Source organism: Hyaena hyaena, unplaced genomic scaffold (genome assembly GCF_003009895.1).
Source record: "Hyaena hyaena isolate Hyena2069 unplaced genomic scaffold, ASM300989v1 scaffold_103, whole genome shotgun sequence".
NCBI classification, from domain to species: Eukaryota; Metazoa; Chordata; class Mammalia; order Carnivora; family Hyaenidae; genus Hyaena; species Hyaena hyaena.
The window spans coordinates 1,442,635-1,462,082 of record NW_024080735.1 but is presented as its reverse complement, the minus strand read 5'-3'; the positions used below and the strand labels follow the sequence as shown (position 1 = coordinate 1,462,082).

The following is a 19,448-nucleotide window of genomic DNA, read 5'->3' as shown; positions in this document are numbered from 1 at the left end:
ACCTGGGAGGATTTGTTTTTCAAGTGTATGTGAGCCGCGTCTTTGTGGGACAGCCCCCCCCCCTCCCCGGCGCCCCGCTCTGACGGACACTCCTGGGCAGAGCACCAGCCCGGGAGGATAGTCACCTACAAGTGTTCCGCCGGAGCAGAGGGGCCGGGACGCTTAGAGGGAAGCAGTGCAGGAAGACTGGTGGGAGTGGAGGAGCGGGACACCCTGTTGTCATTTCAAGGCCCCCTTGTAAGAGCAGAAGGCCTGCCACCAACTGCCCCAGGCCCCCGGATTTGGCCCAGGACTAAGCCATTGTCTGTGAAAAAGGGACATCTGATGTGCAGATACATGCAGGTGGCCTTGCCTGCCTAAACTGGGGTGGAGGTGGACAGCGACCTGGGCCATAACCCACAGGGCTGTGTGCCCAAAGGAAACCTTCCCCGGGTGAAAGATGGGGTGGGTGGTAGGGGTGCCCTAGAGGGCCCCGCTGAGCTCTGGGCCAGCCCATCTGTGGTTCTGGATTCATAGATTTGTTGGGGGGGAGGGGGGGCACTCCTAGAAGTGACTTCAGTGTTCTGATTCTCTGGCAAAACGAACGGAGCTGAGCAAGAAAACACCGAATCATAAACACAAACATGTAAAGTGATGAGGAAAGTCTCAGGGATTGAACTATCTGATGAGAGGAACTACATTTGATCAATCTTTCCAGCTCTCAAAGACACACACACTTCGAAAGATTGCACTTTGTTCCCTGAGGAAAAGGATTAGTAAGAAAACAGATTTTGTAAATGCGAGCAGAACATATTACTGAGACCAGAAGCAAGCTGACAGCAGCAGGAGGAAATAACTCGTGACTGTTTGGAACCTACACCATAGTAAATTTGCTATTTTTAGTAGAGCGAGAAAGAGAGTGATTTTTGATGCTGGATTTATTTTAATTTCAAAGATTGACCTAGTAGAATTTCCGTGCGAACGTACTGTCTGGATGTGAGGCCCTCCCCTGGCCCAGGGCCTCGGGACCACCTTGTCTGGAGCTGATAGTTTCTGTCTTCTGATACATTGTAAGGTGGTTAGTATGTCCGTCCTGGGTCTTCGTTTATTTGACCGGTCGGTTACAACATGTCTTTGGAGATGTTGTACTTTGCTAAACTTCTGAGGAATTACATGGTAAAAATCGGAAGAACTTAACCCTAATTCTGGTTTCAAGAAGGCCTTTAGCTTGACATAAACGTAGGAAGGTGGCAGTTTAAAAATGCAAGTTTGTTGAGCCAAGCACATTGAAAAGCTCTTTCTTTCTTTCTCTTCCTCGTGAGCTTAGCTTGAAAGCCTCTGCAACTGTTTTTATGGACATGAGTTTATTTAGAAGGGTGAACCCTAAAGTTGGCCAGGTCTTTTTTACACTGTATCTCTCCTGCAGCCAGACTGTTGATCTCCTCATGCAAGAGTCAGGATGTCGTTTAGAACATCCTTCTGCTACCAAATTCCGAAATCATGTCATGGAAGGAGACTGGGATAAGGTAAAGTAGGGCATATAGAGCTGTGTGACTGCTGCTACAATTATATATTTGAATGTGCATTCTGTGACCTTTCTGTTTTTTTTTTTTTTATACCAATTTTTGCAGGCAGAAAATGACCTGAATGAACTAAAGCCCTTAGTGCATTCTCCTCATGCTATTGTGGTAAGAGGCGCACTTGAAATCTCTCAAACGTTGTTGGGAATAATTGTGGTAAATACACTTTTGTTCTTAGTTTCACATTCATGCTTATTTTAGTAGGTTATTGATAACTCTAGGCCTCTGCTACCTATGAAAAATAAAGTCTAAAAATTGTTAAATTTTGTAGAGTTAAGCTTGTAAACTGCGATGAGTGTTAATGATTTAAAGTTCTGAGTTTTATGTCTTGAAAATCATGTTTAATGTCTTAAACATCATGTTTAATAATTGTGTCATTTGAACCTAATAAGTTAAGCTTCTACAGCATGAATTGAAAGGTGCTCACGCTCTCAGTGCTATTAAGAACAGTTTTATATTTGTGGAATCAAAGATAAGCTCTGCTTTTCCATTATTTATACTGAACGTGCCAGCAAAGGAGATGTATCCTGTAACCCTCAGTAGCTGGTACATTATAATTGTCTTTTTTTTTTTTTTTTTTTTTTTTTTAAATCTTTGGGAGTAACAGTCAACTCAGGCCAACTCCCTTTGTGTGCTCGCCATTTTCCATTCCTGCCTTCCAGGTGTGGGAACTGACAGTGCCCAAGATGGTCCGTGGGTATTGGTCTGGTAGAGGCTTTGTGAGCAGATCTGACCACGGGCCCTCTGTTCACAGGCCTTCTTGCCCTGACGAGATCACCTTAGTGGTGGAACCAGCTCTCCCCTCTCTCAGTCTTCAGGAATCCTTTATTCTGAGAGGACTTTAATTCTTGTGTAGATGTCGGTGAGGGAGAGGAGGGGTCAGTTTTTCTAAGTGCTTGTGATTGGAAACCATGAAGAATCAGCTGCCGGCTGCTGGCCTTTTAACTTCTAGCTGATTCATTTGTTGTCAAAAGCAGTTTCCTGTCTGGTGGGGGAGGGAAGGAACACCAATAGGAAGTGAAGTAGAGAAACCAGCTGTTTGTTAAACATTAGTGACTACTGTTACCTTTTGATTTTTTTTTAAAATTAGGTCAAACATTAATCTTTCTGCCTTTGTAAACCTAATAGGGCCTCTTATTTTCGTTTTTGAGCTGTGTGTGTGTGCGTGTGTGAATCTTAATTACAATAGAGTTTTAAAATTCATAATACGATTTTACACAATAATATATAATACTAGGGAATGGACTTCAGGTGAATTAAAGGTACAGAATATGATCAAATGTGGATTAGTTTAAATTGGTGATCTAATATATATATATTTTTGCTTTCAGTAAATACTTAAATATTAATCAGATGATTGATAATAAGTTAACTCGTGAAATAATCAGTTCCGTGTCAAATATTAGAAATGAAAACACAGAAATGTCTATATTTAAAAGGATTATAAATTTTCCAGCAATTCTAAGTTTTCCCCAGTCATTGGTTTTATTTAAAAAAAACCAAAAAACTATATTTTAATTGAGTAGTTATTTTCTGGTAGAATGGAAGGTGACCCTAAAATAAAGACAAAAAATTACAAGTGTGTGAGTTTTGGGAGGATTATTTGCCTTTTGTAAGCTTGACTTCAAATTATATTTGTAATTTAGTAGTCCTATTTTAGAAGGCTCATTTCCTATTTTTTCTTACTTGTTTATAGAAAGTTCGGATTTAGGTAAAGACTGTCTCGTTTGAAATCTTCATTAGAAGCACCATGTAAACTCAGGAAAGTTAGTAATAGATAATGAGGAGGAATCCTTTCTTTTTACAGCCTGTTTAGTCTTTAGAACATTCTAGGATCTTATAAAAGATGAACCTTAAATCTCTGGCTGAGCTCATGCCACCAAACTCTTTAGGTATTTATACAAGAAAAGGGTTCCAGGTTTAAGATTCAGTTCAGCATTTTTTCACCCTTGGAGTTTGTGTTCAGATTAGCTCCTCTCTCCCACACCATCTCCAGAAGATCATCCAGTCCAAAGGTAGTTGTAATAATACCACAGGGGACAACTATTTGGAGCTTTCTTTTAGCATCGTTCTTCTAATTGTATGCCCAGACACATCTGATGACTTAGTCTAGGCTAAAATTGTATTTTACTTTTCAAAGTTTTCTTTAAAGTTTATTTTGGGAGAGAGAGAATGTGCGGGAGAGGCAGAGAGAGAGAGGAGGAGAGAGAATCCCAAGTAGGCTCTGCGCAGAGCCCGACTTGGGGCTCGAACCCACAAAACCACGAGATTGTGACCTGATCCGAAATCAAGAATCGAGTGCTTCACCCAACTGAATCACTCAGACACCCCTGTATTATATTTTTCTAACTCAGATTATTGACCCAATCTACTCACTGCATCCCCCTCACCTCCCCCCCCCCACCATATTTTTAAATGCTTTTCAGTCAGATGATACAAGAAATAGCAGAATTTGCTCTGAACTTTCTGGAAAGTGAGCTCATGAATCAACATTTTTCAGTTTTTCGGTTTGGGTTCAAGCATGTCCGGGGAGTTTCGGGTGGGCAGTAGCGGCCAGTAGCATGGGAGACTCGGTCTTAAAGTTTTCTGTATTTTTCAGTATCCAGAAATGTGCTTCAGAAAAGTGTTCAAATGCTAACTTGAGGCACAGAACTCAACTAGTGTATTTTAAAGTTAAATAGGGAGGGGTTTTGAAAGCCATGGTTTAAATAGAATTCATTTCCCCTTTCCTCTGAGTCACGGTTTAATTGCTACAACTTGGTTATAACCTTATTCCAGAGTTAGTCAGAAGAGCTCCTGAGTTCGCGAGGAGGCTGCCCGGGATAAGCAGACTTCCCATGCGGCTTCGGGGTTTTCCTTCCCCTCCGCATGTGGAACAGTTGTGCGGGGTGGGGTGGGGGGGCAAGGGTGCAGTGGCCTCAGTACTGGGTAGGATGGGGGGCGACGTGGGGGAGCAGTCTTTGACACACACACACACACACACACACACACACACCCCCCGCCCCCGAGTCCCTCGTCCATTTCATGCCTCTGTTAGGTGGTAGAGGGGAGAGAGGCACCCTGGCAGAAAGAATGACCCTGAGAAATGGCCCTGGGACAGCAGTGCTCTCTCCTGGGGGGCTCTTTAGGAGCCGGGAGAAGACAGAAAGGGGGAGCCTGTTTTCTCAGTCTCTTTCTTTCTTCATTTGAGAAGCTTGTGATCTTAAAACAAGAGAAGTTTAATAACGCTCTATCTCCAGCTCAGCAAACTAGTTTCACCTAATTTTTTAAAACTTTTTCAGTAAATAATCAACATCATTTGTGAACGATGTTAATTTTCTTGAAATTGTGTTTCCAGTTTTGGGAAGTAAAAGAACAGTATTACTCTCCATCCTCCTCATACGTGTCAAATACAAATTGAACTGATTTTTAGGAACATAAGTATTTTCTCTTCCAACCAAATTTCTGGCTGTGCTTGGCCAGTGGCGTGTCACTCACCATCCACGATACCAGGGTCTGATGCCCCTTTGAGGGTATTCTTTGTCTTGGCCTGGATAAATGTCTCCCAGAGAAGGTCTGTGCGCTGTCCGGCACGCCCTGTCCACAGGACATGTGCCCGTACTGGCCTCTGACGGCATCCTCCACCCGTGTCCCAGACTGCCTCTCCCCTTAGAGAAACGTGCCCTCGCGGGATCTTGGGGAGAAAATGAAGGGGAACTCCTGCTCGGGGCACTGACCCTACACACGTTGGAACAGGGGTGTGCCCAAGACCTAATGATGGATACCCAAAAAATAAAAATTCACCCTGAGTTTTAAAAAGTAATTTTCCCCAAATTTCCAGTTGATAAGAAAATTTAGTAAAGAAATAAGTATACGTACTGGCCTGATCCCTGTGGCATTTAAATGAAAAATTCTGCAGCTAAACACGATTCTCAGGTTTGAATTAGAAATACTTGGAAATGAAACTTGTAACGGCATATCGATAAATGGAAATCTATAAAATCTACATTTCATAGTGGTTTTTTTTCAGAAGATAAAATGATGAGACTGTCCAAGATAACTTCAAATATAAAATTTTTTAATTTTTAAGTTGTTTTTTTGGGTTTTGTCATGATGGACTTGAACGTATTTTTTTTATTTGACACAGAGAGGTTAACTTTAGGCTCCATGTACAACAGGACCCTTTTCAGGGCATCTTAGTAACTGGTCTGTTTCTGAAGCATCATCAGGCAGTTTAAGTGTAAAATTGGATAAGGGTATGAATTTTCTAGAGTTGTAAGAGCTTCTCTTACAGTTTGAAATTTTTTTCATCGTTCTTCAGTTACAGATTTAAGTTTTAGATTATCACATATGCCACGTATCTTATTAAAAGATGTGTTTAAATGGAGGCCTGATTACGTGACAGGGTTAGTTTTGTTTACTTTCGCTAGAAACCGTTTTTGTAAGCTTGTGCCTATGCCTTTTTTCTGAATACTGCCTAATGGAAAACCGTGTAGGGGCACCAAGGTGGCTTAGTTGGTTAAGCATCCAACTTCGGCTCAGGTCATGATCTCACGGTTCATGGGTTCAAGCCCCACGTTGGGCTCTGTGCTGACAGCTCAGAGCCTGGAGCCTGCTTCAGATTCTGTGTCCCCCTCACTCTGACCCTCCCCTGCTCATGCTCTGTTTCTCAAAAAAATAAATAAAGGTTAAAAAATCTAACGAAAAAAGTCATGTAGAGGGGTTCATTGTGCTCTTAACTCTGGGAAGAAATGATAAATTCTCCACACCATTTTTGGACAGCGGTGTATATATATTTAATATTTTCTAAGTAAGCCTCTTCCTGAAGAAGCAGCAGCTACAGTTTGGTTTTTTCTTTTAAGTAGATTTAAAATCTTTGCCACTGAGTTCCTTGGGGTCTCGAACATGACTGACATTCTCTGTGCCTGCACCATTCGGTGTGCTCAGGCACCACAGGTAGGGGTGAGGAGAGAGCCCTGCTAGGCAGGGGTCTTCACTTGTAAGAGAGTCTCACCTTGGCACTCAGAAGTTTCTTTTCTAAGTTTCTTTTCTAGCCAAAAAGCTGCTAATAAGATCATGATGATCACTTTCAAACATACAGTAATAAGAGTTAAGGGACAGTAAAAAGGATTAGAACCAAACTCATTCCAGAAAAAACTGAACATGAAAGTGCTTCATAGTAAGCTGGAAGTGGTTTGTCGTTTTGGGGAAAAGAGCTGAGAATTGTCTGCCTCGCACTTCAGGCAGTTACCAGTCCCCAAGTACAAAAATGGAATCCTTTTGCAGACATTTCAGCTCTGCCTTCTTTTTTTTTTTTAAGTTTATTTATTTATTTTGAGAGAGAGAGAAGACACGCAAGGGGCAGAAAGAGAGGGAGAAGGAATCCCAAGCAGGCTCTGCACTATCAGGGCAGAGCCGAACTCAGGGTTCGAACTCACGAACTCCGAGCTCATGACCTGAGCTGAAGTCAAGAGTCTTATGCTTAACTGATTGAGCCACCCACATGCACCTGCATTGTAGTTTTTTAAGTGATTCCTCTGTGAACCAGTTTTTCTTCCATCTTTTCAAAACTTGTCGCATAAAACCCCCTAATGCCCAATTATAAAAGTCAGGCTTTTATTTATTTTTTAATTTTTTTAATGTTTATTTTTGAGAGAGAGAGAGAGACAGTACAAGCAGGAGAGGGTCAGAGAGAGGGGGAGACACAGAATCTGAAGCGGGCTCCAGGCTCTGAGCTGTCAGCACAGAACCATGCGTGGGGCTCACAAGATCATGACCTGAGCTGAAGTCAGACGCTTAATTGACTGAGCCACCCAGGTCCCCCAAAAGTCAGGCTTTTAAAACAAATTTAGAATATTTGGAATAGTTCCTCATTTTCATAAAAGAAATAAAATTCTAGGTGAATGGTTTAAGGGCAGAGTTCGTGTTTTCCTGTGTTGATGCCTTGGGTACTAATGGTCTTACTTGATTTGAGATCGTGTGTTGAAAGCAGAGTTTTATTAAGATACGGAATTGCGCAAAGTCCTGTTTCGTCTGCTGTGACTGTGTTAACCCAAAATATTTGAGTCATCGTAAAGCTTTATAAAAGTTATTTTCAAAGGGCATAGTAGAATGGTTTCTACTGTTCTGTTTAGGCACAAACATTTTCTGAAACCTCCATCAACTTTTTTCCCCTGACCGCTGCTTTCTGTCATGTCAGAGGATGAAGTTTTTGCTGCTGCAGCAGAAGTACCTGGAGTACCTGGAGGACGGCAAGGTCCTGGAGGCGCTTCAAGTTCTGCGCTGCGAATTGACGCCCCTGAAGTACAACACGGAGCGCATCCATGTTCTCAGCGGGTAAGGAAGCTGGCCAGGCCGGGCCCCAGGCTTGGCAGGGGCCCTGTGCCAGGGCGCCACTTCCTGATGGTTTGCCCACGTCTGAATCTTGCTGAACCCTTCGACCACGGTGGTCTGGATAAACTCACTCAGTGTCCAAGCTGCTATTGTCATCGTGGGAAGCTCTGGGGGCAGAGCTGCTCCCTGTGGGCGAAAGAAAGACATGCGTGTTGCCATCTTGTGGTCTTGTGTGAGAACCCGCAAAGCGGCAGACGTTTCCATTAGCGTGGACGCACCCTGGACCCTGGCTGAGCCTCACTAGAGCCTCACATCAGTTGTATATGGCGGGGGGAGCGGGGGGCGGCCCCTGGGGCTTGCACCTGGCCCCCTGCGGTTCATGCACGCACTCCCGGCTGCGCCTTCATGTGCCGTCTGAGCGGGAGGCTCCCTGCTTCCCGGCGCATGTCTGTCTGCCTGCCTGATGTCCCCAGGGTGTCTCTGAGGTGTGTCAGGAGCTCAGGTGAACGCTCCCCACATTCTCCAGTCCTCCTGTTCCCCCCCCATCTCCTCTCACTTTCCTTCCTCCGTAAACCATAAGACCTTCTTCCCGCTTGTCCAAACTTGTCCGAGGTTCATCATTGCACATGTTTCACCCTTTCACTCTGCCGTGTGTTGGCCTGACTCTAAAACATAGCAGATCTGTCCTGTTCTCTCCATCTCCACCACTTCTACCCTAGTTAGTCCACAAATGGTTCTCCTAGAATATTCCCATAGCCTCCTTGTACGTCCCACGCTGTGTGCTCTTGCTTCCCTGGTGACACACAGTTCACGCAGCAGCCGGACAGACAGAAGTAAAACCGTACACGAAGTCATTTCTCCCTTTCTTAAAATCCAGAACCTCAGTCCAAGCCCACACGCTTGCTGACCCTCCCGGCCACCTTTTCCTTTATCCGTTCATTCCAGTGACAGGAGTGTGTTTTCCGCTCCTTAACTTGCCAGGCCACTCACACTGCCTGTTTCCTTTATTCTAGATGCTTTTCCTTTCATCTTTTCCTAGGGGCTACTCGTTGCTAGGGTCCCAGCCTGAATGTCCTCTCCTGAAACCACCCACCAGGCATTCTCTGTCACATCCCTGTGCTTCATGATTTTCGTCATGGCATTTTTTGGCTGTAAGACAGGGCCCCAGCCTCGGCGTCTGCATTGACACTTGAGGGGTTTGCAGATACAAACTGATGGGTAAAATGATGCACCCAGAGAGGTGTAGGGCTTGTTTTAGGGTTTTTGAGAAAATGATGCTGAACATCAGAGAAGCAAAATAGCCAGTCCAGGATACAGCTAACAAACCAGAGAGCTGAGACCCAGAGTCGGGCTTGACTGATCCTGGAGTGACCAGTCCACACCCACTGCCTCTTGAAATGGTACAGCTGCTGGGTATGATTCACTGGCTGAGCGCCTACCTTCTCCAGTTTACTTCTCTGTAAGGGGTCTGATTTCTGTGTCACCTAAAGAACATTCCCATGATGAGGTTTGTCTTGTCCAATAACAGACACGTAACTTAATCATACAGCCTTTATTCCAAAACGAACTTCACCCAATGTGTCCCTGAAATGTTTCATGTAAGGAAGTGGCCCAGAGACGGCCAGGTGTGGACTGGCATTCGGACACAGGTTTTCTTCCTCTCGGCCGCTCCTTGCTGTCAGTTATACCCTGTGGTTTCCCGTAAACATGTTCATTTGGAACTTTAAGGTATAATGTGTATTTTTTTTTATTATTACTTTTAATTTTCTTATTTTAGAGAGCAGTCGGGGGGGCGGGGGAAGGCGGGCAGAGAGGATCCCAAGTGGGCTCCACATTGCCAGCGCAGAGCTCGGTGTGGGGCTCAAACTCGGGAACTGTCAGATCATGACTTGAGCCAAAATCAAGCCGGACACTTAACCAGCGGAGCCACCCAGGCAAAGTAAACAATTCTTCCATAAAATTATTGAAGATAAATTTTACTTCAAAAAGTTATTTTAGAAACCAAAATTTTTATGATATTTGGGTTTTTTATGGGGTATTTCGAGTTAAACTACTCGTGCTGTTACAGTTCTCATCAGCTAAGACACTGTATAGTAAATAGCAAGAGAGCACGTAGGTCCGCTCCCAGGGAAGAGGGGAGTAAGTGACTGGGTGCTAAGTGCAGTGTGCTCTGTGCAACTCAAGAGGAGAGGAGGCGATACTCCTGTTAACTGAGAGTATGTTCTACCTACATACCAAGTAGTGGACCAAGTACTTTAGGTACTCTCTCTTAATTTAATCCTTACTTCCCTATTTAGTACCCTTTTAACAAGTGAGAAGAGCAGATTTGTCTGAGAACATCATCCCAGATAGAGTAAGGGCAGCAAGAGGGTCCCTTGCCAGATCTGATTGCTGCGTCTGGATCATGCCTTCACTTCCCTTTTAAAGCCGGTTCTCGGGAGAGGTGCGAGAGCCAGGTCAGCATCCCACTTCCGTAGCCTCTCCCCGCCCCGTGCCCCCCCCCCGCCCCCCACCGTGTTCTCTAGAATCCATGACTCTAGCATTCTTGCCATCTTCAGCACACATAGTGAACCGAGAAGCAGCTCCCAGATTTCCTGCTCGGGGCGGGGGGGGCGTCCCGTCACGGGACGACACAAGGGTGGTCATCAAGTCATACCGTTTCTTGAGTGACGTCTGTGATCAGCTCTGGAAAGTGTGTTGTTGTTTAATTAACTTCATGTAAATTGAAGGGTTTTTCTTTTTATTTGGGGGTTTTTGACGACTGAGGAGCAGTTGAGTTGGCATAGGATTTAAGAGCAACATTTGCAGCCCAGATGCCTGGGTTTACATCCCTTTTGTGTTTGCCTCTTAGCTAAGCCAGTTCCTGAAGATTTTCTGTGCCTTGGGCACTTCGTTTGTACAAGTAGAATGCTAGTGCTTGCTCCACACGGATAGTGGCGGGATCGTGGAGGGCATCAAGTCAAGTAGTGCGTGTGGCGCCTGGAGTGGAGCCGGGACACAGTGCAAGCTGCACGTGTGCGCTGGTGGACGACATGAACCCGCAAGTGGGTGACACCGCGCGTGGTGCCGCTACGCTGCATTACGGTTCAGAGATTCTGTCCAGGTGCCAGGTTGTCTCCGTGCGTTGCGTCTACTGTAGAGATTTCTTCTCGATGAGTATATTTCTGTGAAAGTATAATCAATGTTTTCCAGTTATGTTTAATCCGAAGCACAGGCTCTGATACCCACTCTCTCTGTCACGTTTGTAGCTATCTGATGTGCAGCCACGCAGAAGACCTCCGAGCAAAAGCGGAATGGGAGGGCAAAGGGACGGCCTCCCGCTCCAAACTGCTGGACAAGCTGCAGAGTAAGAGGAGTCTCCGTGCTTGGTCTCTGTGCTTTTGCTCACGTTACAGTAGAGACTGAGCATCGACTAGGTAGCCTGTGTCTGGACGCACTCTTTGCGGGCAGTGAGCGGGTGCATAGGGAAGAAGGGAAAATCTATCAGGAGGCCCTTTCCAGACTGGGTCACAGAGCCTGGGAGGCAGTGCACCCCTTGGGAGCCGGGCAAGGGGGCGGGAAGGGCAGGATGCTCAGCCCGTGCGGCTCTCCTGGCACCATGTTGTGTTGATGCTCTGCGAAGATTTTCTTTGTGGGGCAAGTGCTGCGGTTGTAGAAAATGGACATAAACCAGACCTTTAAACAACAACTGCTTTTCCTTTTTAAAGATTTTATTGTCTTTTTTTTTTTTTTTAAAAGTAAGTTCTGCACCCAATGCAGGGCTCGAACTCACGACCCCAAGATCAAGAGTCACACGCTCCACGGGCTAAGCCAGCCAGGCGCCACCAAACTACAAGTGTTCTAAGTGTTCTGTTGATGTCAGTAGGAAGGCCCAGATTTAAGTCCATTGTTTTCCTCTCCCCCTAGATCTATTCTGTATAACTTCCTAATTAGCAGGAGGGTTTTAATTTCACTATGGTTTTGTACATAAACGACCTTTTTCCCTTTTGGACTAAATCGTGTTATTCTGGGTGTTTCATGTTGAGGTGCAGTAGACATCCTAGGAATCGGGAAACCATGTGGTCTGGGATTGGAATGCACAGGTGTCGTGTCAAAACACCAGTCCCCCTCCGTCTCTAGATTTCCCTGCACACACAGTGCCACTTAGTTCCCTCTGGCGCATGGTCGTCATCTGTACATTTTCTTTCCATCACTGCCTTTTGGGAAGGGGGAGGTGTTGTGGGGTTTGTTTTTTGTTGTTGTTTTGCTTTGTGTCTTTGTTTGGTTTTGTAAATTTGCATACAAATGAAAGCCCTCCTGCCGCACCTGGCAGGCTGTCAGGGAGCATGTGACTTTGGGATTGTGGGTTTGAGCCCCACTTTGGGTGTGGAGCCTACTTAATAAATAAATAAAATTTTTAAACAGCATTTTTTAAAAAAAAATGCAAGTTGAAGCCTTCCTGTCCGTCCCATTTTGTGACAGCATCCCCATAGCCGCTGGCAGATACTGATAAAGCCCACATTCTATTGCCCCACCCCCCATGGCTCTGCCCAGGGGGCCGCTATTACTGGGGGAGGGCAGGGGCAGCACAGGGCAAGCAAATGTCTTCAATAAAAGGTTCTACCGTCTTGGTTTTTTAACATTTATTTTCATTTCTTGTTTCAAAACTATCTTCTCTTGCAGCCTATTTGCCACCATCAGTGATGCTGCCCCCGCGGCGTTTACAGACCCTCCTGCGGCAGGCGGTGGAGCTACAGAGGGACCGGTGCCTGTACCACAATACCAAACTCGATAATAACCTAGATTCCGTGTCTCTGCTCATAGATCATGTGTGTAGTAGGTAAGAGAGCAACTTCTGTTCTGAAGTAGGCTGTTACCTCACAGACTCAGTACGAACTTCGCTAAAAGGTTTCCTTTTTTGGAGTGTTGTCCTGTGGCGGTGAAACCATTCATGTCCGATCCAGCATTCACGAGCGGGGCTGGAATAACTGAAGCTGACACTTGCAGAGAAATGTGAGGGTGCTTGTGCAGTGACCCTCAGCTGGAGAGGGTCCCCCTCTCTGTGGGCAGGTCGGTGATCCTCTGTGTCCGGCCATCTCTAGGAGGGCTTGTGAGGGGTGACTGGTGGCGATGCCACTGACCTGAGTGTTGGCTGTGCTTAGAGGCCAGGACTCTGTTTCTGGACGCTCTCGCTACTTTAACAGTGGCCCCAATTATTTCCTGCCCGTAAAGATCATGGAACTACTTCATTCCTAATGGAAGGTCTGCTGTTTAGCAGGACCTGGCTCCTGAACTAGACGTGGCTGGGGTCACAGGCATTCACTTTCTGGTTTGGGTTTGTTGCTGAATCTGTCAAGTACGTAATTTAACTCGTATGGATGAAGGCTCCACTTTTGATATGAGGAGTATTTTGAGTGAAAATGCCCCTGCAGTTGGAGTAATGATCTTCAAATTAAAGCAGAGCTCTCATTTTTAACGTACTGAAGAACAGGGCACCTGGCTGGCTCAGTTGTTTAAGCGTCTACCTCTTGATCTCAGCTCAGGTCAGGATCTTATGGTTTGTGGGTTTGAGCCCCACCCGGGGCTCTGTGATGACAGTGCAGATCCTGCTTGGGACTCTGCCCTTCTCCTACTTACACATGTGTTGTGTCTGTCTGTCTGTCTGTCTGTCTCTCTCTCTAAATAAATAAATAAATAAGGTGCTAAGGAGCAAACCCGGAAATGTTTCAGACATTAGGAGGGAAACGATTTGGGTCTGGTGAAGCAAACAAGACAGCTGTGGTGCGTGTGCCCAGTGTCTTTTGCCAAAGACCCCTGTTGAAGCACTGGCGTGGCAGGTGGGGCCGGGGTGGGCCCAGGGCGGCCACCAGACGTTAGTGTGCCTGCGCAGGGATTGGAGCGGAGGTTGCCGGGTGTGCGCAGAGTGCTTCCTGTGTGGGTCGGTGTCGCCTCCCCTCCCCAGACGGTTGAGAGCGGAAGGCTGGCGGTTGAGCTACAGCAGTGTCATTGGCCTTCATGTAGCAGGTGATGACATGGTGTGTCTTAAACTTGCTGAAAGAGGTTTATTAGAGTCCTTTTCCTTTTTTCTGTTTTACTCTTTAACGTGGGTCTTTAACTTAGGAGAATTTCTGAATTGAATAGAGGTAGGAGATAATAGTTAAAAGGGTGACATGATTTCACCCTTCACAGCCCCTTTTAGGGAACTTGAGGCAGTTGTGAACCCAAACTTTTCTTTTTGGTTCATGAATTTGCTGCTGGTGGAACACACTGAATGCTATTTGCGTTGACCTTTATGGTTCAAGAGGTGTCAGTGGGTGAAGGGCTTGCCTTCCTGTGCAGAAATTCGAATCTGTGAGCACGAGACCTACATTTTCTTGACGTCTGTAGCACCTGTGGAAGTAAATGATGGAAAACGTTTAGTCTGATCTTGTCCTGCCCTCAGGTCAGGGATCTCTATGCCCTTAGACCCTTGCGTAGAGAGCACCCCCGGAGTTTTACGTGGGAATGAGGGTTCATGCTTTTCAGAACTCACCACTGACTGGAAGGTCTCCCCTGTAGTCTTTTACACACACACACACACACACACACACACACACACCTCCCCTGTAGTCTTTTACACACACACACACACACACACACACACACACACACGCCTCAGAGTCTGCTGCTGCTGGAGGTAGTTCCCTGCTGTGCAGTGATACTGTGTCCCTCATCTGGATTTCTGCAGCCAGCACAGCCCCGTACAGATGCAGATGACGAACAGCTTCTGTGCAGAATCCCTCTCGTTTCACTGCTGGCTGCTGCCCGTTACCTGTCCCTTTATTAAATGTGTGCTCCAGATGGTTTCTTTTGTCGTCCGACCTTCCTACTCTGGGTTCTGACGGTCCTCGCGTCCAGGCGAGGGCTGCGGAATTGATCTCCTAAGCCTTGGACCCTAATACAACCGGGGATGTTGCTTGAGGATCTTAAATGCACCATGTCCGAAGTGGAACTTGCCTCTCCTCTGACTGTCCGTGCAGAGTCTGCCTTTCCTCTTAAGTTCGGTCTCCGTGAAGGGCTCCATCTGCCCAGCTTCTCCAAGCCAGAACACCAGGACTCAGCCTCGTGGTACATTCCAGGGGTGCATTTGAACGACACCAAAGCGGGGCGTGTCATACATAAAATTGGGCTACACGTCTTTACAGAGAGCTGTTCCTTTGTTGCCAGACTAGGAGAGGAGAACCTGAATTTGATTTAATACCTAGTATTCCCCTTTTACCTAGAGGTCTTCAAAAGAAAATTTTCTGTTTTTTATTACTTGCCATATTCCCTTGTGGAAATTAGATTAGCATTGAAACTAGAAAACTGTAACTCATAAGTTAAATCTTAGCATTGAAGCCTAAATACCAGCTTTTCTCTCTTCTCTCTGGAGGGTAGAGAATTGATCATGAATAAGTGAACAGGAACTTTTAGAAATCCTCATCAGCACCAAGGAGTTTTCTTTAGATCCTATGTTATTTGTATTTGTAACAGTGAGTGCATATTTTTGGTTAAATTGGTAGGTTTTTCACCAGCATCCAGTGGAAGGATGTTTCTATAGGAAACTTTATAAGTATTAATTTTTTAGTAAAAGATAATTATGAAATATTTATAGAAACTTAAAATGTGAAGGTTCAGTTTGATTAAAATGCTATCCTATTAAATTTTTGGGGGGAGGTGCTATTTTTAACACCATCTTAAATTAGAAAAAAAAATTTTTAACATTCATTTTTTTTAGAGCATGAGCGGGGGAGGGGCAGAAAGGAAGGGAGTCACAGAATCCAAAGCAGGCTCCAGGCTCTGAGCTGTCAGCACAGAGCCTGACATGGGGCTTGAACTCACAGACAGCAAGATCATGACCTGAGCTAAAGTCGGACGCTTAACTGAGCCACCTACCTACCATGCACCCCATCATCTTAAATTTACTTGAAAACAAAGTCCTCAACTTTGACTTGTATACATCTAAAATTAGGCTTTTATTAACCTGAGGGCTGTTTTTCAAAAATTATTTAATAATAAAAATGCCAATTTAAATACTACTTTTATGACTGTTGGTAGACTGGATGATTTGTGCCCTAAATTCTGATTATGAATTGGTCCTTTCTCAAGAACATTTTATTGCTGTTTTTAGATTTGTCATTTCATTGATAATGGGATCAGTCTTACCCATTTGAATTATTGTATATTTTATACCTAAATATAAGTGTTTCTCACTGAGTAAAAGATCTCACTATTGATTACTACCCAGAAAGGAGAGGAAATACTGTTGATATTGAAAGTACTTACTTGACTGGAATTTTATTCAGTGGTGTCTTTAAAAATACAACTTAAGGGGCGCCTGGGTGGCTTAGGCGGTTAAGCGTCCGACTTTCGCTTAGGTCATGATCTCGCGGTTCGTGGGTTCGAGCCCCGCATCGGGCTCTGTGCTGGCTGCCAGCTCAGAGCCTAGAGCCTGTTTCAGTCTGTGACTCCCTCTCTCTCTGACCCTCCCCTGCTCACGCTGTCTCTCTCTCTCCTAGAAATAAATAAAAACATAAAAAAAAAAAAAATACAACTTAAATGATAATTGAAAGAAAACTGGTCTTGGAGAATCAACCATAGGTTTAAATCCTAATTCAGTTACCAGTCTGTGGTACTTATTATTTGTCCTCTGAGCCTTGTGAAGATGGAGATATTTACTTGCCTTGCAAGGTAGTCTTAGAATTAGCAGTACTACATGTAAAGTGCTCAGCATAGTGCTGGGCATCCAGAAAGTGCCTAATAAATGTCAGCTGGTATCGATTATGTTTTAGATATAGAATAACAGTTTACTATTAAAGCAACTTACAGACAATCTGAAAGTTTAAAGCCCCCTGCATATCAAGTGCTAAAGTAGATGGTCATTGTGTGCAGATAAAGAATGTTAATTTGGTTTTAAATATATATTACATATTAGGCCGGTGAATTGATAGAAATCTATTTTTAGATTATACATTGAGTAAAACATAAGGAAGATCATTTTTCAAAACAGACTTAGAAGTTCATCAAGTCATAGGGATGAAAAGTACAGTACAGGTATCCTACTCAATGGTATAATTCACCTATTGTGATAAGCGTTTGTGGTACTTAATGGTTGAGTCACTGCTGCACACCTGAAACTCGTTTACTGTAGTACAAGTGTACTTCAGTTAAGAAGAGAACAGTTTATCTAATGATGTTTAAATAATTTTTTTATAATCTTACAGAGACTGTTACAGGGCCGTGCTCTTCCAAAAGTAGCCACTAATTTATATGTGACCACTTAAATTTAAACATAAAGAAACTAAAATTAAATTTAAAACTCAAGTTCTTGGGGCGCCTGGATGGCTTAGTCAGTTAAGCGTCCGACTTCAGCTCAGGTCATAATCTCACAGTTTGTGGGTTCAAGCCCTGCATTGGCTCTGTGCTGACATCTCCTCAGAGCTTGGAGCCTGCTTTGGATTCTGTGTCTGTCTCTTTCTCTGCCCTTCCCCCACTCGGGCTGTCTCTCTGTCTCTCAAAAAATAAACAGTAAAAAAATTTTATAAATAAATAAAACTCAAGTTCCTCAGTTGTATCAACTACATGTCATGTGGCCAGGAGATCCCCCCCTGTGGCCGGGCTCAGGCTGGGTGGTCCGGGTCCGGAAACTTGCCAGGTTAGCTCAGGAAGCTGTCCAGTGTGCTGCTGCGGGAGTTGGAAAACAGTTGGATGGGTTTTTTTCAAGTGAGTTTAAAAATGGTATAAAAGGTGCTGAGAACAGTCATTCTTGTGATGACTTCCTCCTCTTTACATTGGTGATTGTAGAAGTCTCTGCCCCTGGTCTAGAACGGGCACTGCCACCTCCGAGGTGCCAGCCAAGCATCAGGCACTGTCTCCGTTCTCTGCCTTCAGGGCCTCGTTCTTGGACTCCACCCTTGCATAAGGAATTTCAGGAGGTGGGTCCCCTTCTCTCTAGTTTATGGTTGGAAAAACTGAGACTTGGATGAAAGGAGTTTCCTACTTCCTGGGAAGCTACCTGATAAGTGGCTGACCGTTGTGGCCCCTCCCGGATGCGGCACTTTTCTGCTCCCCCCCCCCCCCCAGAGGGTATTAGTGATCACTCGTGAGTATCTGTTGCTTTCCAGGAACTTTAGATGTTTTTCTCATCCTTGGCAGACCCTGTTAGGNCCCCCCCAGAGGGTATTAGTGATCACTCGTGAGTATCTGTTGCTTTCCAGGAACTTTAGATGTTTTTCTCATCCTTGGCAGACCCTGTTAGGTATAGATGAATCCCATTTTATAGATGAGGGAATGGAGGAGGCTTAGAGGAGGTCGGGACCTGCCAGACATGACAGCTTATGACCCACACTTGCCTGATGTCTGTCACCCTTCTGTTTGTCAGCGTACATCCTTCCTGAAGCTGGCCCGCTCACACGAACTTGAACACCTAATTGTTAATGTTTATTCATATGAATTGAATTAATCAGACCAAAAATTTTCTGATGGATACATACTTTTACTCTTTTTTAATCTTGGGAACAGGGGTAAAAAGAAAACTTGTACATTGAAGCAGACTTTGGATTACTGATTTCCCCTGAGAGGCCTTAGCTGATACTATAATCTTCAACGTACCAGGGAAGCTTGATTCTCCAGGTTTATAAGGGAGCTGATATCTCATTTGTGAAGTTTTTGATCTCCACACAGTTCTGTCACTTTTTCACCTTTTTCGTCATTATTACTCTACTCTGTTTCCAATGAACAATTACTTGTGGGCTTCTCTGTTTTAGGAGGCAGTTCCCGTGTTATACTCAGCAGATCCTTACGGAGCATTGTAATGAAGTGTGGTTCTGTAAATTCTCTAATGATGGCACGAAACTAGCAACAGGATCAAAGGACACAACAGTTATCATATGGCAAGTTGACCCGGTACGTACTGCACCACGGGTGTATCCAGCACATGCCGCACCGCGGGTGTGCTTAGGCTACCTGTTTGTAAAGTGTACATATGTAAATGGGTTCTTCTAAGAGCATTTTCCCATCATTTTTGTTGTGATGTCTTTCCTCTTGCTGTGTTGTCTAGATGATACGCGTACACCAACATTTCATGCAGATTACGTGCCGGCCCTGAGTCTGCACGTGTGATCTGGCTTCATCCTCTACTCACACCTCCTGTTTTCAGATGAGGAAACCAAGGTAGAAGTTAAATGCCCAGGCTCTCGGAGCTCGCAAGTGGCAGAGTTTAGACTCTGATCCAGGAACAGTTTTGTTCCAGACCCACTGCTCTCAGTGCCCCTTGCCAGTTTGTTAACACTTGATTTCTGGATTAGTACAATGTCCTTGTGTCACAAGTTAGGGAAGACTCATTGCCATTTTGCCTTCTGAATCTTTTTTTCTTTAAGTTTAATTATTTTTGATAGAGAAAGAGCACAAGTCAGGGAGGGGCAGAGAGAGAGAGAGAGAGTGAGAGAGAGAGAGAGAGAGAGAGAGAGAGAGAGAGAGAATCCCAAGCAGGCTCTGCGCTGTCAGTACAGAGTCTGACACGGGGCTTGAACTCAACAACCTTGAGATCAGGACCGGAACTGAAATCCAGAATTGAATGCT

General features: G+C 44.8%; 1 protein-coding gene across 3 annotated transcripts in view; it reads left to right on the top strand.

The window, feature by feature from the left end:
- The first annotated feature begins 1,408 nt into the window (after window positions 1-1,408).
- WDR26 (WD repeat domain 26) overlaps window positions 1,409-19,448 on the top strand; it is a 38,330-nt gene continuing 20,290 nt past the window's right edge. For 2 of the 3 annotated variants that reach the window (XR_005529005.1, XM_039235884.1), the window contains exons 1-6: window positions 1,409-1,505; window positions 1,611-1,715; window positions 7,738-7,874; window positions 11,120-11,217; window positions 12,534-12,690; window positions 18,635-18,773. Coding sequence is in view for 2 of the 3 variants with exons in the window: in XM_039235884.1 (XP_039091815.1) it covers window positions 1,425-1,505; window positions 1,611-1,715; window positions 7,738-7,874; window positions 11,120-11,217; window positions 12,534-12,690; window positions 18,635-18,773 (717 nt within the window). In the remaining variant the exon portion in view is untranslated. The remainder of the gene's footprint in view (window positions 1,506-1,610; window positions 1,716-7,737; window positions 7,875-11,119; window positions 11,218-12,533; window positions 12,691-18,634; window positions 18,774-19,448) is intronic. The other variant, XM_039235885.1, reaches the window with a different exon arrangement.